General features: G+C 42.0%; 1 protein-coding gene and 1 long non-coding RNA gene across 3 annotated transcripts in view; one reads left to right on the plus strand and one right to left on the minus strand.

The window, feature by feature from the left end:
- Positions 1–17,131, plus strand: part of LRIG3 (leucine rich repeats and immunoglobulin like domains 3) — a 282,893-nt gene that overhangs the window by 229,880 nt on the left and 35,882 nt on the right. The window contains exon 1 of one of the 2 annotated variants that reach the window (XM_033059167.1): positions 15,761–15,948. The exons of the other annotated variant lie outside the window; for it this stretch is intronic. Within the exon in view, the coding sequence (XP_032915058.1) occupies positions 15,761–15,948 (188 nt within the window). Of the gene's footprint in view, positions 1–15,760; positions 15,949–17,131 lie in introns of those variants that run through there. 2 annotated transcript variants of the gene reach the window in all.
- On the minus strand, positions 12,847–15,258 carry LOC116996007. The gene is made up of 3 exons (XR_004417851.1): positions 15,063–15,258; positions 14,922–14,980; positions 12,847–13,366 (listed from the first exon to the last, which is right to left on the minus strand). It is a non-coding gene; the product is annotated as an uncharacterized LOC116996007 (long non-coding RNA).

Consider the following 17,131-nt stretch of genomic DNA (forward strand, 5'->3'; position numbering starts at 1 on the left):
TTGGTTTAAAAAGGCAGGATAAAGCTCTGGAGGATTTGGAAGCTGGCACAAAAGTTTGCATCACGTTTGAAATAAGCTGAGGCCCATCACCAGCAGAGATGCTAAATCAGTAGCACACACAGATTTATGAAAAATTAGTCCCAGTTAAGCAATCAACAGAACTAGGAGATATGTAATGCATATGTTTTAATTATTAAAAGTTACAGGAATTCCAATTCCTGTAACTAGTAATTAGTAGTAATTCCTGTAATTAGTAGCTGATTAATACTCCATTTTCTATGAAGTGCACTGAATGGAAGGCAAAACTGTGGTCATAGGCAAAAATGTCTGTATTGCTTATAAAGCCTACCAGCTGGTTGCTCTGGTTGTATTGTGAACTAACACCACTCTGACCAAGAGTTTCTTATTTCTTCTTTGTGCTTCCCTATCATTTCTACTCGTGTGTACTGATTCTCCCTTACAAATTCAGGTAGAGACTCTTTTGATCTTTGAAAGATGTGTAACAAACCTGACTTTCCGAGACAACAGGCCTCCATGCCCCACGGTAGAACACAAATCAGTCAGTGTCAATGGGGAACTTAAGCACAAATTATCATCTAATGGGTGCTTTGTAAACAAATGAAGACAGAGTTGCAAGACATCCTAGAGTGTCACAGCAGTTACCAGGCATACAGTGAAAGACCTCAGAGAAGAATGCATCAAAGAACAACGTTTTTGTTTCACACTAGCAGGAGAATGAATGAGGAAACAAAAAAAGCAGTAAAATATAGGGGATGATAATGATCCAAAGCCCAGATCTGCTGACCTGAGTACAGCTCTCAAGAAGTACTTTTAAGTACTTTTAATTAAGAATACAAAACCCAAACTGCATTGGAACAAAGTGCATGGGCGATACATGGCAGATTGCCCTGCAGTAAACAGGGCAGGCAATGAAGAGTTAGTTATCAGTGACCTTGTCATATGCAGTTATGTCATGTATATGCCAGGACCTGAACTAAACAAGAATCACACTGGTCAGTGACACTCACTCACTTTTGATTTCATGCAAGATTTGCAAACATCACATAATAGCAAAAAACATCATCAGGAATCCAGAGATTACATTAAATAGAACCCAAACAATCGCATAGAGAAGACTAGTACAACCATGATGATGTGGAGGGAGAAGATAGATTCCTGGCACATCATGGCACTGTTAAAGCCTGGCTCCAGCAGGTCAAGAAGGCTTTCACAGAGAACACAAAACAGTTACTAAAGGAACCTGTGCATACAATTCAAATTAAGGGATATGGCCTGCAACTGCTCATTAGTTGCTTCCTAAGGTGTGAACAGATTTCTTTAAGAAAGCAAGACACGCCTTTTCCAGTTTTGACAAGTTCCTTCGAAATCAGACTATAAAGCTATAGTCCTTCCATTAATTCCATCCTTTCAGAAGTCTGTGCAGTCACAAAACCTGCATGAAGTAAACGGGCATCTGCCTATTCACAATTCATAGTCCAAGCACAGGGGATGGTTTATGATCTACTTTCCATTTGTTTCGCCGGCATTGTCCACTGTCTAATGGATAGGATATTTGGTCACAAACTAAGGGAATAAATTAGTTAGAACTGAAGCACTGCAAGTTCCTGACTGGTATGCATTGTTGCATTTGCATTGTGGGTTTTGGTTTTCTGGTCGGTTGATTGGTGGTGTTGGAGGGTTTTGCTTTGTTTTATTTTTGGTGTGGGTAGTTGTGGGTTTGTTTGTGGGGGGGGGTTGTTTTTGGTTTTTTTGTATAAGTGATTCTCTTAACAGAAGTTTGTGTGCTCTTTTTTTCTGTTACTTAAATGGAAAACCTTGTTCCCCTAAATAAAGTTCTTTCCATTTAGAGGTAGAGTGGTAGAAAGTGAAACACTTGGTTAATATATTCCTTGGCAATTTCCACCAGCACAACCAGAGATATGATCCTCCTTCATAATAATATTTCTCAAGTGCAGTTGGTTTTACCATGCTTCTTTTGGTGTGTAAATGAAGTTAGACTATATTTTGCTATAATCCTTTAAAAAAGAAAAAAAATTAGAAGCTGACCGATTTTAAAAATCCAAACAGTGAAAGTCATCCCATTGACTTAAAAACGTTTATGGGTCTAATTTTCTCATTCTATTTCCTTTCAATGTTTTGTAGTCATACGAAATTAATTTAAAAGAAAACAACATCTAAAAAGTGTTAAAGAGTTCTGCCCCCCCACCTCTCTTCTTAGGCAATAAACATCATGAGACTTCACAACGGGTCTCTCACTTGTTTTGTTAAAACACATCTTTATTACCTCTTTCAGCTAACATGAAAAGGTGAAAGCATTTCACTATACGAAAAGCTTTTTGCTGTGGTGGGCCCAGAGGAATAAACAGACTTGAATACTTGACTCTAACAACGATGCTCTTAAAAAGTAATTACCAAGGCGCTTTCTGAAAAGACTTAATATGCCGATTAATCAGCTTCTAAATAGTGAAATTTTAAAATCAAAACTGAAATGTGTCTAATTGTACAAACAGAATTCTTTCCAGAAAGGAAAAAGTGCTTGGTAACACTTTCATTGCCTACCTATTCTGTCTGGCCCAATATTTCATTTAAGGGTTTTCTTACTGTGTCAGTAACAGCAATGAACACCCCGTGGAGTTGAGTGGGAGCGTGGGTGGATCGCTCTGCCCGCAGGGACACCATGGGGACCTGGCAACACTTTGGGAGAGATGGGCTGGCACTGCCACACCAGGGATTCTCCATCCCCTCGGGAGAGATGGGCTGGCACCGCCACACCAGGGATTCTCCATCCCCTTAATGAGAGATGGGCAGGCACTTCCACACCAGGGATTCTCCATCCCATTGGTGAGAGATGGGTTGGCACCGCCACACCAGGGATTCTCCATCCCGGGTGCTCCCGGCACTCCGCGCCCACGCCGGGGCTCTAAGAGCTAAATCTTGCGGCTCCTGCAGCTCTAACTGCTGCTATGCATTGGAAAGGCCTCCTGAAAGCTTCTTACGACCTCCCACTCGAAGGCAACCTCCAAAAGCCAATAAATAGCAGATAAATACCTTATAAGAGCCCAGTTAGAATTATAATTCAATTAAACTTAGGAGTGCTCTGCCTCTTTCTCAAAAGCACATATAATTTGCAAAGGCTTGTTAAGAGGCTTGTCACACCCACGTCTTCACAAGAACTTAATGAATGGAAAGTGTCAAATGTCCTGTCGGGTGAAATAGATTCCAATCTTTCCCCTGTGCTGGGTGGTCAGCTAAAGCAGGGCACTTCCTTTGCACACCTACTTTTGTCTGAATTTTCTTGCATTCTAAGTACTCTCCTTTACTGCAATCTGATTTTCAAAGTATGCTTCACTACATATAGTGGATTATATATATATATATAATATATATGGATTTAACATGTTGTACAAATTAACTCCAGAAAACACTGTGCTCATGTCTTTTGTGACTTTAGATACAGCAGTAGACTGCTGGAATTAAAAGACCCTCACATGCTTAAAATTAAACAGCTCTATAATTGTTTGCAGAATGGAGGCCTACATTGCTTGCCTCTATTTCTAATATCTACAAGTTGTGTTTATTATTTGCTGTCCTTCGTTGTGTTTGCAGTCTTTACTAATTATAAACATATATAAAACACTTTTTTTACTCATTCTTTAGGGCCACAAATTAAAACAAAGAAGTCAAGCCTTGGTATCAGGAGTTGGACTTTGATGATCCTTGTGGGTCCCTTCCAACTCAGGATATTCTAATCCTGTGATCCTACAGGATATTTTTCACCAGTGTCTCTCCGGACAGTTTGTTGGTCTTTACAGCTGAAAATTTAGTATGTGATGGATCAGTTAGGAAAAAAAAACAAACAACAAAACAAAACAAAAACCTCAAACCACCACATCAGATTTAGTGATACAGTCTAAAAAGCACTCTATTTTATTTGCCAGAATGGACCAAATTTGTTTCCAAAACAAATAATAATTCACCAAATCTACAGCAGCTGTAGGATTGGGTTAAGGTCACTGGTGGACAATATGTGATAACACTATTAACTGTGGGACAGAACAGCATCTTTCTGATGATGAGAAATGCCTAGCCTTTTCTTTCATGTGGAGAAATACCAGCCATTTTTAAACCATGTAATAAAACACCCACTAGCTGCAGTGTTATCCTCCTTACTTGAACGGTTTGTTTTTTTTATTTTTTGGAGGGTTTTTTTGTTTGGTTTTTTTGTGTTTTTTGGGGGGGAGGGGTGTTTGGTTTTTTGTTTTTGTTTTTGTTTTGGTTTGGTTTTGTTTTTAGTTTGTTTTTTTAACAGTATGTGTGGCAATAACACATATCCCAAGTGTAGCATCAAAGAGACTCCAAGTTGCAGTTGTATAACAATTTGGTGAGTTTGGAAGAGTGAAGCAAAGGTTTCTCATCTGGGAACTTCTAACGCCTCAGCAAGGAGGATGTTTCCATCAACACTGCAAATCACAGAAATCCGTGGGGTGCAGCAGGATTTGCAGGTTTTCCTGCCAGGCTGTTGAGCCTGAGGCTGACAGAGATAGTCTCAGTTGAAAACTGCACTAGCTGTGCTTGGAACCTACTGCACTTGTGAGAAAAACACATGCCACACATAAAGTTAAATATCATGTGCACAAAAAGTTAAAGTACATATAAAATATATTTATGTGTATGTATGAATTTCCAGGTGCAATATATAAATGGGTGCCTGAGCAGTCAAATCAAGAAACCAGGACAAAAATGTGCATTAAAGAACTGTACCATGCATGCAAACTTTGTGGCTTTTGACAAGTTTTAGACAGCACTAGAAATGGAAGAACTTAAAGTACAAGCCCTGATGCATGCTGGCAGGTTTGTTGTCAACTATTTTTCAAATTCTGAGCCCCTACACATTACTCCCTGGCATTATGAATGTCTGCCAGGCTTATGAAAATGAGCTTGTTTTTCTTGTACTGTGGGTTCCATGATCATTAATGCCCCGCCTGTGCATTACTGGAGTAAATAGAAGCGCACATTGCAGATAGATCAGGTTTGAATACACAAATGCATTCTGCCAAACTGGACAATAAGATTTATAATGCTGTCTTTAGGATCTTACTCTAGCTTTTTTTTTTTTTTTTTTTTTAGCTACAGATCGATCCATTCTGGTTTTGCATGAAGCAAATCAGGGGAGGCAACATTTGAGACAGTGAAGCTTCAAGATCAAAGATGTCTTTGGAAAAAATATTTAATTTGAAGAGTCAAAGTGAGGTTTTTTAAGTTCAAGGGACTGTTATGTTTCTAGACTCAGACTTGGTGCACAAAGACTGGATTTATTACCACATTAAATGGTACTCCTTAGGGCACAATGTATTTGACATGCTCTTTTCAGTGGTAACAACCATTTAAGGTGCACCTAGGACCCTTAACGCCTTGCCACTGGTTCATATTACGGCAGCTGGCATCATTTGTTGGGCCAAATGACAAAGCAAACAAATTAACAGAGACAGATTAAAAATAACTCTAACAAAAAAGTCATGATCTGGCTTCATCTAAGGCACCACACGCAGCTGTGCTCACACCGTGGAAAGAGTGGTTAGGGCAGGTCTGAGCAGGCAGTATGTTGGATGGGAAAATCTGAAGCCACGGCTGCTTGAGAAAATGGTGTGGGGAACCATTCACAGGGATACTCCTTCTGTTTGCTCTCCACTACCTCACCCTGTCAACTTGAAAATTTGTCCATAGGTATGCAGAGTTCCTTGGGCCACAGGCAAAAGGCTGTTCAGGCACACCTGCTCTGCTGAGGGAGAAGTGCTAGAGACAGCTTAGGAAACACGCTCAGAATGCTTGCAGCTATCATGATTTCTCCATCCACTGTACTCAGGTCTGCTTTGTAACAAGTCTTGCACTCAAGTCTAGTTCATGAAGGTGAACTGGTCACAAAGGGCTCCTGCCATCTATCTTACTGGGTTTACAGTTCTGTGTCCAAACCTCCCTCCTAAATACATGCCAGAGTTCTCTTGGAATAAACGACATTTTTCAATAGTCTGTTTCAGCTCTGAAGATCAGTGTATGCTCCTAAAGAAAGATGATAACAAAGGATTGTTTGCATTTGCAAAGCAGCTTCTCTGGTAGAATTACTCATTTGTGTGAACTGCTTTTACGTATTTTATAATTAATTATACACTTAATTTTATCTGCTTAAGAAAATTAGAGAATTAAGTATTTGGAAAGCAGTAGAATTAAGTTCAAGAGATTTAAAATGCAAGAGAAGCCACCTATACCTAAAATTTTTTAAACAAAATTCTACCCTTTTATATTTAGCTGTTGACATTTTTTAGATAATCACATTTAGTTTGAACCTTGAATGCTGTCTTCTTTTACTTTAACACACTTTATGGGTTTTTTTATGACATGCATTCCTATATATATAATTTATTTATAATTTATTATATTAATTTATATACTGAAATATACACAAGGCTGTTTCTTGGATCGATCTCTTTTGATCCTATTTTTAAGCAGTATTATTTTACTAACAAGATGCAAGTCCAAGGATTTAACATTGCCCCAGGAGAATTAGTCTCTGAGAAACACATTGCTCACAGCTGCAGCGAAATACCCATCACTGAAAATTTCAGCACTTTTAATTCCCTCTCAGTGACATCACTGGAATAATTGAAATATTACTCGCATGTGGTACTCAGTAAGGGCATGTATGGTTTTACCAAAATTCTAAAAAAAGTAATTTTGCGTTTATCATTAGCATTTTGTTTTTCTAACAAAAAATCAGAACAAAAAATATTACTGTGGTAATATGGTGTATTTGTGGTGGATTTTTTTTCATTATGATTAAAATAAGATGCAATTTTCCCAAAGTTTAAAATGATCAGCAAACCTCTTCCTGTTTACTTTAGTTTATAGCTTCTTTCTTTTAATCCCCCCACAAAATTGGGGAATTCATACTGCAGCAGTATCCTAGCCAACCTTATGGAGACTTTGCTGATTATAAGTCACTCAGAGGATAACTCAATTATTGAGTGTTTGCAACTCGGTGAAAGCCATGGTTTCTTAATCACCACTGTCAGACTTGTGACCAGCCTGACCACATGTGGGATAGTACTGCTTTGATTTTAACACTGCACATGTGCACCAAGGTACAAAATATCCCACACTGTGGCACCCTGCCTTCTCATCCTCAGGTCCTCATACCTCAGATGTGGTAGGAGGCTGACAGTGTTGTCGATATCTTTCTAGAAGATTGCTTTTCCTAATGCTGAGGTCAGTACCATCCAAAGAGAACTGTACACTAAACTGTTTGACTTGCGGCAGTGCTAAAGCATTGCACCCTTATATCCTATGTATTTCCTTTCCACGAGCCGAACAGCAATTGAGGACACAACTGCAAGGAGAGTCCCTGAACCAGAAGCTCCTTCTTTGGAGATTACAGCACACTACCAGGAAAGTATTTGAAAAACCAACATACGCAAGTCTCTGACGTGCTAAGTATTTTGTTTGATAGATTGAAGAGTGTAGAGAGGTTAGTGAAAGGGAGAAAATAGTGAGAGGAGATGACTAGGCTTCAAACAGGGAAAACAACAAAGGAAAAACTTCACAACTGACAGCATTAGGGTAATGTATGCTGAGGGTTGTTTTAGCTTACCCTAGCAGAAAACTCATTTGATGAAGTTACTTAGGGTCAAAAGAACTGTCATGACCAGTAGGAAATTGAAAAACCTCAGCTTCTCAGTGCTCACTGGCAGCTAACAGGGTATTGGGAAGGTGATGTCTCCATTTCAGAGACTTCCCAGACCACATTGCCTGAATGTCAGAGATGTACAAGAAGCCACAGGAACTTTTGCTTGTATAACGTTCCTCAAATGGATTCATACCAGCATCCCTTGCAGTTTCTCCTGATTCCATACTAACAAGATCAAAGCAAAGAGTGTGTTGCAGACCATTGTTCACCCATCTGGCCAGCTGGTGCACAGGGCTGGTGTTGGTTGCAATCCTGCTGGGATGTAGCTGGCACCCAGCCCATTCAGATCTGCAGGCTGTGTGCTGCTGTCGGATCCAGCCTGCTCTTTGATGCTCCGACTCAGAAAGTCAGACTTTATTGGCAAACATTTCAAGTAACCACTTGAACAGCTGTGGAACTGGTGCAATGTGTGTTTGGCCAACTTCTTACCAGGATAGTGCTTGCTTATTTTGTTGCATATAATAATTGGGAAAGCAAGAGGCAGCAGACAGCAGAAGCGGGGGAGCTAGTCCAGATGACACTATAGTGTGCAATGACTCACTGGTTTCCCAATGATGGCAATGGGATAGCTTTTTGCAAAATCTGAAATGCTACGTGCAGCACTGCAACACTGGGTATTCATTTTGTGAGAGCTGGAAACTCTGTCTTCCTGGCCTTGCTACCTGCTTTTTGAAGCCTACTCCATTCCTTTCCTTTAATACGTGACTTCCAAGTGGGACATAATACTTCATCCCAGTCCTCACCAGAACATTATTTCTTTCTTTTGCATAGAAAACTCCAAGTGATAGATCCCAAAATGCTTCCTATATTGTTGTTGTTGCTACTTATTTAGTTTGTGATGCACTACTAGATCTTTCTTCCATATGGTCCTAATTTTGTATGTGCACATGATACTTCATTTATGCATAGCACTTCCCCTTTGGTCTACTTAATCTCGTAAGATTTAACCTGTTAATAAATCCTTAGTTATTTGTTACATCAGCAGGAAAAAAAGTAAACTATAACAGGGGTATAATAAAATTTAAAACTACAATTTGTGATAAATTTTGCTTACTATTGTTACAATGACAATTAAGGTACTGTCATATGTTGACGCTGGCCAAAAGCCAGACACCCACTCCTCTCCGTAGCTGGACAGAGGAGAAAATATATATCAAAGGGTTAATGGGTTGAGATAAGGACTGGTAAAGATCACTCATCAAATACCATCACGGGCAAAATAGGCTTAACTTAGAGATATGAAATGAATTTATTATTAATAAAATCAGAGTGGTATAACGAGAAGTAAAATAAATCCTGAAAAATGCCTTTCCCACACCCCTTCCTCCTTGGAGCTTTACCTCCTACTCCAGTGGCTCAGGAGGCAGGGAAGGGGGTTATGGTCAGTTCACCACCTGAGGCTTCTCCCACTGCTCAGGGGCAGAAGTCATTCTGTTCTCCATTAATTTCTCCAATATGAGTCCAGCGCACAAACAATAGCTCCCCACAAACTGCAGCAACAGGAGTCCATCCTATGGCCAACAAAACTGCTGCAGCCTGAGTCACCCTCCCATGGGGTGCAGTCCTCCAATGACAGGCTGCTCCAGCATAGGAGCAGGGCTTCTCTCTCCACAGGCCTCCCATGGGGTCACAGTCTCCTCTCGGGCATCCACCTGCTCTGGTGTGGGGGTCCTCTATAGGCTGCAGGTGGATCTCTGCATCCCCATGGTCCTCCATGGTCTGTAGTGGCACAAGCTGTTTCGCCTCCATTATCACAGCCTGCAGGGGAATCTCAGCTCCAGCACATGGAGCACCTCCTCGCTCTCCTTCTCCACTGACCTTGGTGTCTGCAGAGCTGTTCCTCTCACATGTTATCACTCTGTTCTTCTCTGGCTGAAATAAACTATGGCCACAACTTTTTTTATCGTTCTTCTTAAATATGTTAGCACAAAAGCATTATCAGTATGTCTGATTGGCCCAGCCTTGGCCAGTGGCATGTCTATTTTTTAAGCCACCAGGGACTGGTTATGCTGGAAATGGAAGAAGCTTCTAGAAGCCACCCCTGCAGCCTCCCCACTACCAAAATCAGGCCATGCAAAACCAATACAGGTTCCCATTACAGAAAGAATTTTGAGAAATATGCTCCCGTATTATTCTATTTAGCTTAATGTGTATATTTGAAGGCAGACATTGATAATCATCTGAAAAAACAGGGTCTAGACTAAACTAGTCATATGGCTCTTTTCAGGTAAAAGGAGAAAATCTCCAGAGGCTGATTCATTCTAAATTCTTTGATTGTCTATTTTAGAAAGGTAGTAATCACTTCCTGGATTTGTCTTTTTCCACTGACTACAGAAGCCAATACAAATGCTTTAGAAGAGATACCAAACTTCCAAATTGCTAAAATTACACAAGATGAGTCCCGGCTGCAGCTTATTCTCCCCCTAGAACAGACAATCAGACATAAATTCTTCCAAGATTTAGGGCCTAACTCCCATTGATTTCTCACTGTGAGATTCTTTAAGCAGTTGACTTCAAGGAGAGTTACACACCTTAAGGTAGTGAATACTCAACATCGGGTCTGCAAAACACTGATAAAAATCTTACAAATCGGCCTGTGGCTATTTAAGCAGATAGAGCCTTCAAGCTCTTTTCCCTGTGGCAAAAATTTCCATCACTACTGCAGAAAGGAACTTACGTTTGAGCTTTAGGTTCCATAATCCCCCACCCCAAGGAAGTGGAGCAGGGAAGAGCCAAAGACATTACTGTCTGGAAGAGCTGCTGCTAGGTTCAACAGAGCACACTTTCAGATTCCCTTTCAGACCACTTCTTGATCTTTCTTACCACAAAATGTTTACTTATTTTAAAATACTACAGTAATTTCCTGGCTATAAGGCGCACCGGATTATAAGGCGCACTTCCAGGTTTCGAGCAAAATTTTAGGCTTTAAGGTGCTCCTTATAGTCATGAAATTACTGTATTTAAAACCCTCAATAAACTAAAACAACAGGTAGAACAGACCTGGCAGGTGTTTTATTACAGTAGCACCATACTGAAATTACATCTACTTATTTTTTATTCAAATTGACAACATTTCAACTTGAGTGTTCCATAATGACATAAAACTATGTCTTATTTTTTCCTCTTTGAAGTTACATCATTGTAGCTGTTGATTGTTTAATTGTCCTTCCAATCAAGCACTTAACTTCCTACTTAGCCCTACACAGGACATGACTTGAAGACATTAACAATCGTCACTAATGTGGATTGCCTTAGGATGTTTTAAGTTTATTTGTAATGAAGGCAAACACTCACTGTTTGGATGAATTCTATAAAAGCTGAACATTTTCTGCCCTAGGGAAAGTTTTCAGAGTTCATATGGTTTTTCTGGTTGTAATCAGTGGATTCAAATTATGCATAATTTGGTTTTCATGGTTTCACTGTTGGATCACATAAAGTCAATTATAATTACTACCAAAAATAAATTTCTGTATGCACCTTGGAATATTCACCGTGGAGTTATGACACACTAGAAGGAGAATCACAATTACTAGGAAATTATTTAAGAATATTTTATTATTTTCCTCAAATGCAAATGAAATTGTAATGGTTAATCACAGGGTTTGCAATAAACGGTCATGAAGTCTTAGTGCAACTATAATCTAAAAAGAAATATCAATTGCTGCACCAAATGGGCAGAAGTAAAGGAAGGTTTAGAGCAATTTCCATGAAAAATATTCCATTATACTGGATGTGATTATTGTTTACACACTAAGAAGTGAGAAGGCTCTTCTGCATACAATACCAAGGTTTAGTGGGACTCTAGCCACTTCCAGACAGATGCCTGAGGCAAAACTTTCTCTTGCTTATTGCAAGGTATTTCATGTAGGCAAGTAGCCCGCACAAAAAAGCATGTCCTGCACCACTTTTGTTTTATAAGCAGGATGGGTGTCACTGGTTCATCTCTACTTCCACCTGTGGTTTTAGAAAAAAAAGTTTTGTTAGCCTTAAGATTATTCTTTTTAATGGACTAAACTGGTGAATCTCCAACAGGCAGTAATAATCTTGAGAGCATGAACATTTCCTTCTCTCAGTTAGCTCTAAACATCTTCTTTGACAATAAATAAAACTGAACAGTGAAAGTTTAAAAATAGACAGAACATTAATTCTGCCAATGCTCCTACAGGGTTATTTACTGACAGGAAAGTAAATGGATGGTTTCATCTCACTCTATAAGAAGTGAGATGTGCCGGAGTGTAAGCAATGTTGTTCTGATTTGCTTCTGCTTTTTGCTGCTGAACCCACCCGAATCACTCCATTTACCCATAAAAAGTGGAAAATCCTAAATGAATACCAGACACAGATTTGGATTACAAAATGATCCAGGAGTGCATGGGGAGACTTTTAATTCCTGATGTGGCCTTAGAAGACAAAATCATTTAGTATTTAGTAGATGTAACTGTTCAGTCCTTTTGACCTTCTAGTATTAATCCTGCAGATCTAACTACACATAACTATATACAGCTACATGTAATTGTCTGATGTAATGACTTGAGATACCTTTGCAAAATGAATAAAAAACCTGTAATTAGATTAATTGAACTCCTACTAATGTTATAAAAGATGTTCTAATTTGAATTCAGAACAGAAAATGTATAGCACCTTAATTTAGTTTTGCTTAATTTAGCAATAGGTAAATTATTTTTAATAATCTGCTAAACCCATTCTGATTTAGAGTTGACCTTTTCTGGAAGTAGATTATTTGAAAGTAGTGCCTGATTTCCGTGCATTAATGATATGCAAAAAAATCATACTTAGCTTCTGGGTGTGTCTTTTGCCTGAGGTGAATACATATTTTAAACAACATATGTTTGGACTTGAATCTGTAAACCTGTGTTTATCTGATTTAAAATAACCGGAGACTGAAAATAATACCACTAGAATCAAGCCAAAACATCCAAAGCAGTGGGCTGTATCTCACTACACAATCCCCTGTCCTTCACTTCCAACTCATCCACAGGACTATGGCTAATAGTGCGGAGGAAATTAATTTCATTAGCCAAAGAGAGAGCTTGAGGGTCTAGTTTTACAAGAATCTTGCTCTGCAGCCATGCTTCCCCCTCCTCAACATCATTCCCTCAGGCTGACCTGCATTCAGGCTGTCATGGAGAGGACCTGCCTTTGCATAATCACAAGTCAAGTCTCTTCCTTGTGCAGCTAATGGAAAACTAAGGAAATAATTCCAACTCAGAATTAAGGAGTGTGTATGTGTGTGTGCGTGTGTGTATGTGTGTGTGTGTGTGCAGTATTATTTTTAAGAGGTTTCAGTCAAATCAGTCCCCTAATCCTGGTGAATCTGCAGTTACGCTAACACCAATGCAAAAGAATGGTCACCAGAAGTTCCTTGCTACGTGTGGAGATGAATGGGAGACCTCTTTTAAGCTTGTAAGATATAGTCCAGCCAAACTTGTGAAGGAGGGACTTTTATTTGCTTATGTACAGTCACAGTGCACACTCAACCGAAAACCAATGATGACGAGACTCCTGGAACTGAGGGTTGCCAGTCCTTGCAGTGCTCATATGAGGTGCAGAATCAGTCCCTGAAACTTCTGAAGAGAGCAAATCTCCCTGTGGGAAGAAAGACTTTCTGTCATGGATTTTGAAGTACACATATATATAAATATATATAAGCCTTGTAGGATTCATAGTATTGATTATTTTGAGAAAAGAAGCTGCAAAGATAAATGAACTAATTTTCTGAATTGATTTACTTTGCTTAATTTAAAACAGCTTCATACATTACTAGCACTAAATATGCATTAGGTTTTTCTGAGGACACAGTATTCCCTGACTGCATGAGTGGTTTTCAAAATTACAAACCCAAAAGTTCCTGCCCTTTTCATGTTTTTTCCCCCTACTTTTGTTTCTCAGATTCTCTCTTGTTCCATAGTTCACAAATGCACCATATATATTATTGACTGCTACGATAAATTAAGTTCAAAATGCTTTGTTTCTGATTTTTCTTTTCCTTGGATATTAAAACTGACAGCTTAATGATCCCTTGCCACCTACTAGTGAATCACCACCCTTACTAACACTCAAGAGAAGCTCACTTTCCCCAGAAAAGTGAGGTTCGTTGCTGTGCACTCTGGGAACTATAATACAAAGCTCGGTTATTTTAAATCTATTTTAATTTTTGTAGATCGTTCAAAAACTACCTGGAACAACATAAAGCTCCTTCTCTTGAATTTTTGATTACTTTGCAAAATTATCAAGTATAACATATCTCACCTATATATAAACACAACATGTTCAAGTGTCTCTGTATCTTGGTGGTATGGTGTGAAACAACTGGACAGCTAGAACAAACGCTGGAACTTTCCCACTCACTTCCACGGAAACAGGTACAGATTAATGATGGTTAGCTTCAAAAATCCAAATTTGGCACTGCCCTGCTGTCTGTTTAGAACAGCTCAGTGTTTCACAGGCTTTGTTGATCTAATGTCACCCTAATGTTTTCCAAAGGAAGACTGGAAAAGGCAACACAGACATGCCACTGGTACCAGGACAGTCTTCATTCACTTTAAATAAAAACCAGTAACTTGTAAAGACTTACAAGTATTTTCTATTCTATATTTTGTTCTTTTGCTTGTTTGCTTGCTTTTGTTTGTAGAAAAAAGTGTGTTCCTGCAGCATTTGTTTGTTTTTCCGTGGTAATTTCATTAAGGAACAGCAGTGATCAATGGAGCACAGCTCTGCACACCCTATACATCTGCAAGTCATGTTGATAGTGGCACATGAATGTTTGTAGTTAAGACTTGTCAGTTTGGCTTGCAAACTCATGACTCCTGGCTAAAATGTAGTTTTGTTTCTTTAGCAATAATCCCTGTATCATGACAGAGACATGGAAACAATAAAAACCGGGACAAGGTTCCAGCCTTACAAATCTAGATACTGGAGCAGTCAACCTTCTGGAGGCTCCAGGTTCACAGTGTGTAAGATGTCTGCCACCTTTCAGGTGTACACACAAAGGTGGGAGGCAAAGCAGTGTTCATGCACAATTCGATGGTTGCTGCTGCAGGTTAGGGGGGGTGTGAAGCCTTCAGTAATTGAATCCATTGCAGGGTCCGGGCTTACATATGGAACTTGAACAATAGGTATTTACTTAAATTACATCGATTACCTCAGAGATGTGGAATCTGTACGTTCTGCCCACTTCCCTGAACCTTTGGAGCCGGGACCCTGTGGGGAACATAATGGGTTTAATTATGGTGTCTGGACTAGCCGTGTAGGACCCGGAAGGCAGGAGTTAACCTCACCTCACCTTTTACATGCCAGTGACCCCAGGCTTGGCTGGGAAGCCCTTGGGGCCTCTGGAGCAGCTTCTGGATTACCACGACACGCTACCTGGTGTGATGGCAACGGGGAACCCCGCGCGAGCACGGCCACGGTGCCCGTGCCTTCTGGCCTCGGCCCGCGGCTGGCGGGGGATGCTCAGGGCACACGGGGCCCGCTGCCCGCTCCCGCCCGCCCACGGAGAGGCCGAGGCCGGCATCAAAATCCCGCCCGCCGTGCTGCGCGGCCGGCCATGTGCTGCTGCCCGGGGCGGGGGCCGAGGCTGGCACCCCCAAGGCCTGGCAGCAGCGGGGCACGATGCCGGCCCACCCCCGGCCCGGCTCGGCCCCGCGGGCCCGGCCGCGCCTGTCACATGGCACGGGGAGGGGGCTGCGACGGGGCGGGCCGTGCTCGGGGCTCCCCTGGCCGCGCGGAGGCGGGCTGAGGTGGCTGAAAGTTTGCGGAGTGGCTGGCGGCCGTGGCGGCGCTGCGGTCCCTTCCCGCTTTCTTGTCTTTACTTTTTTCTACACCCCCCCGTCTCCCATCGCCTTCCCCCCTCAGCGGCCGCTCCGGGGCATGAGCGGCAGCCGCCACCCGCGCTGAGAAGCAGGAGGTCGTGCCGCGCTCGGCTCCGTCAGTGGGGGGAACGCCAGGGACGGGAGCGCGGGCAGCGGCTCCGAGCCCGCCATGCTCCGCCGGCCCCGCACGGCGCCCGCCGTGCTCCCGGCGCTGCTCCTGCTGCCGCTGCTGCTGGGCGGCCGCCCCGCCGCCGCCCGCTGCCCCGCGCCCTGCCGCTGCGCTGGGCACCTCGTCGCCTGCAGCCGCCTGGAGTTGAGCCGGCTGCCCGAGCGGCTGCCGCGGGGGGCGGTGCAGCTGTGAGTATCGGGGCGGTGGGCACCGTGGCGGGCTCGGGGCACCGGCCCGTGTCCGCCCGCCCGCCCGCCATCTTCTGCCCCCGGGGCCGCGGACGGGCGGGCTGTGACGGGAGCGCGGGTGCGGTGGCGGCAGCGAGGTGCGCTGGGGCCGCGGCCGGGTGTCAGCGGGACAGCGTCCCTTGGGGCGGGCTGCGGCCCCGAACGGAGGTGGCGATAAGCGCCCGGCTGAAACGGGCCCGGGAGTGCTGCTCGGTGTCGGAGAGGGCCGGGAAAAAGTTCTGTGGACTCTCTTGGCCAACGTGTAGTGATGATCACGTTAATGCTGATCGGTGTGTCGGGAAATGTCTATTCGGTTTTCTTCGTGCAGCCCTTCATTCCTAACCGGGTAGTTCCTGCGCTGGCGATGGTGCGGGCCCGCTCGGCCCCGTAGCGCGCAGTGGCCGAGCTGACTTGGGTTGGCAGGGCAGCGCGAAGCCAAGTGCTACCTGGGGAAAAGTTACTTTCAGTGACAAACTTTTATAGCAAAGACATAAATTAGGTCGGCTTTCTAAAAACTTGGAAATGGCCGAGGGACTTCTCACATTTGTTTTTAATCGCTTGTCAGTGAAAGATCTTCTATATTAGTCGTATTAATTTTCTATTACATTTTCAAAGCAGATCGAGATAAGGGCTTTAAAGTAAACAGGAAGACTTTCAATTAGTTGTGGCTAATTCTGTTCAATTGCCTCGTCTGGAGGTCATGCTGCTTTACTCATGAATGTGGATGGCTGTATTGACACCATATGGAACTGAACACAGGCATGGCTCTGGGAGTTGAATATTTCCAGGACTGGTATAGGAAAGTGTGAGGGGAAAGAAACTTTTTTTTTTTTAGCTTATGTGACTGAAACATACGGGTCTACTACAGGATCTGCTTTACATTCAACAACTGATTTTGCTTTCTATTATATTTCATCCTTCTTACCCTTTTGAGCTGTTTCAGTATATGCCCACTAAAGTTTTTTGACAAAACCTAAGTGTTTGATTTTGATACAAGATAAGCTTTATAGTTTAGTTTCTTAGCATACATGAGTGCTGTTGAAATTCAGATGTGGTAAATAAAAACACTAGAACTTTTCATTTTTTTAGAGTTGCTTTTTTGCTATCAGTAATCCAAATTTGTCTTTTCCACTTATGCTCCCGC

The sequence above is a fragment of the Catharus ustulatus genome, chromosome 4 (assembly GCF_009819885.2).
Source record: "Catharus ustulatus isolate bCatUst1 chromosome 4, bCatUst1.pri.v2, whole genome shotgun sequence".
NCBI lineage: Eukaryota > Metazoa > Chordata > Aves > Passeriformes > Turdidae > Catharus > Catharus ustulatus.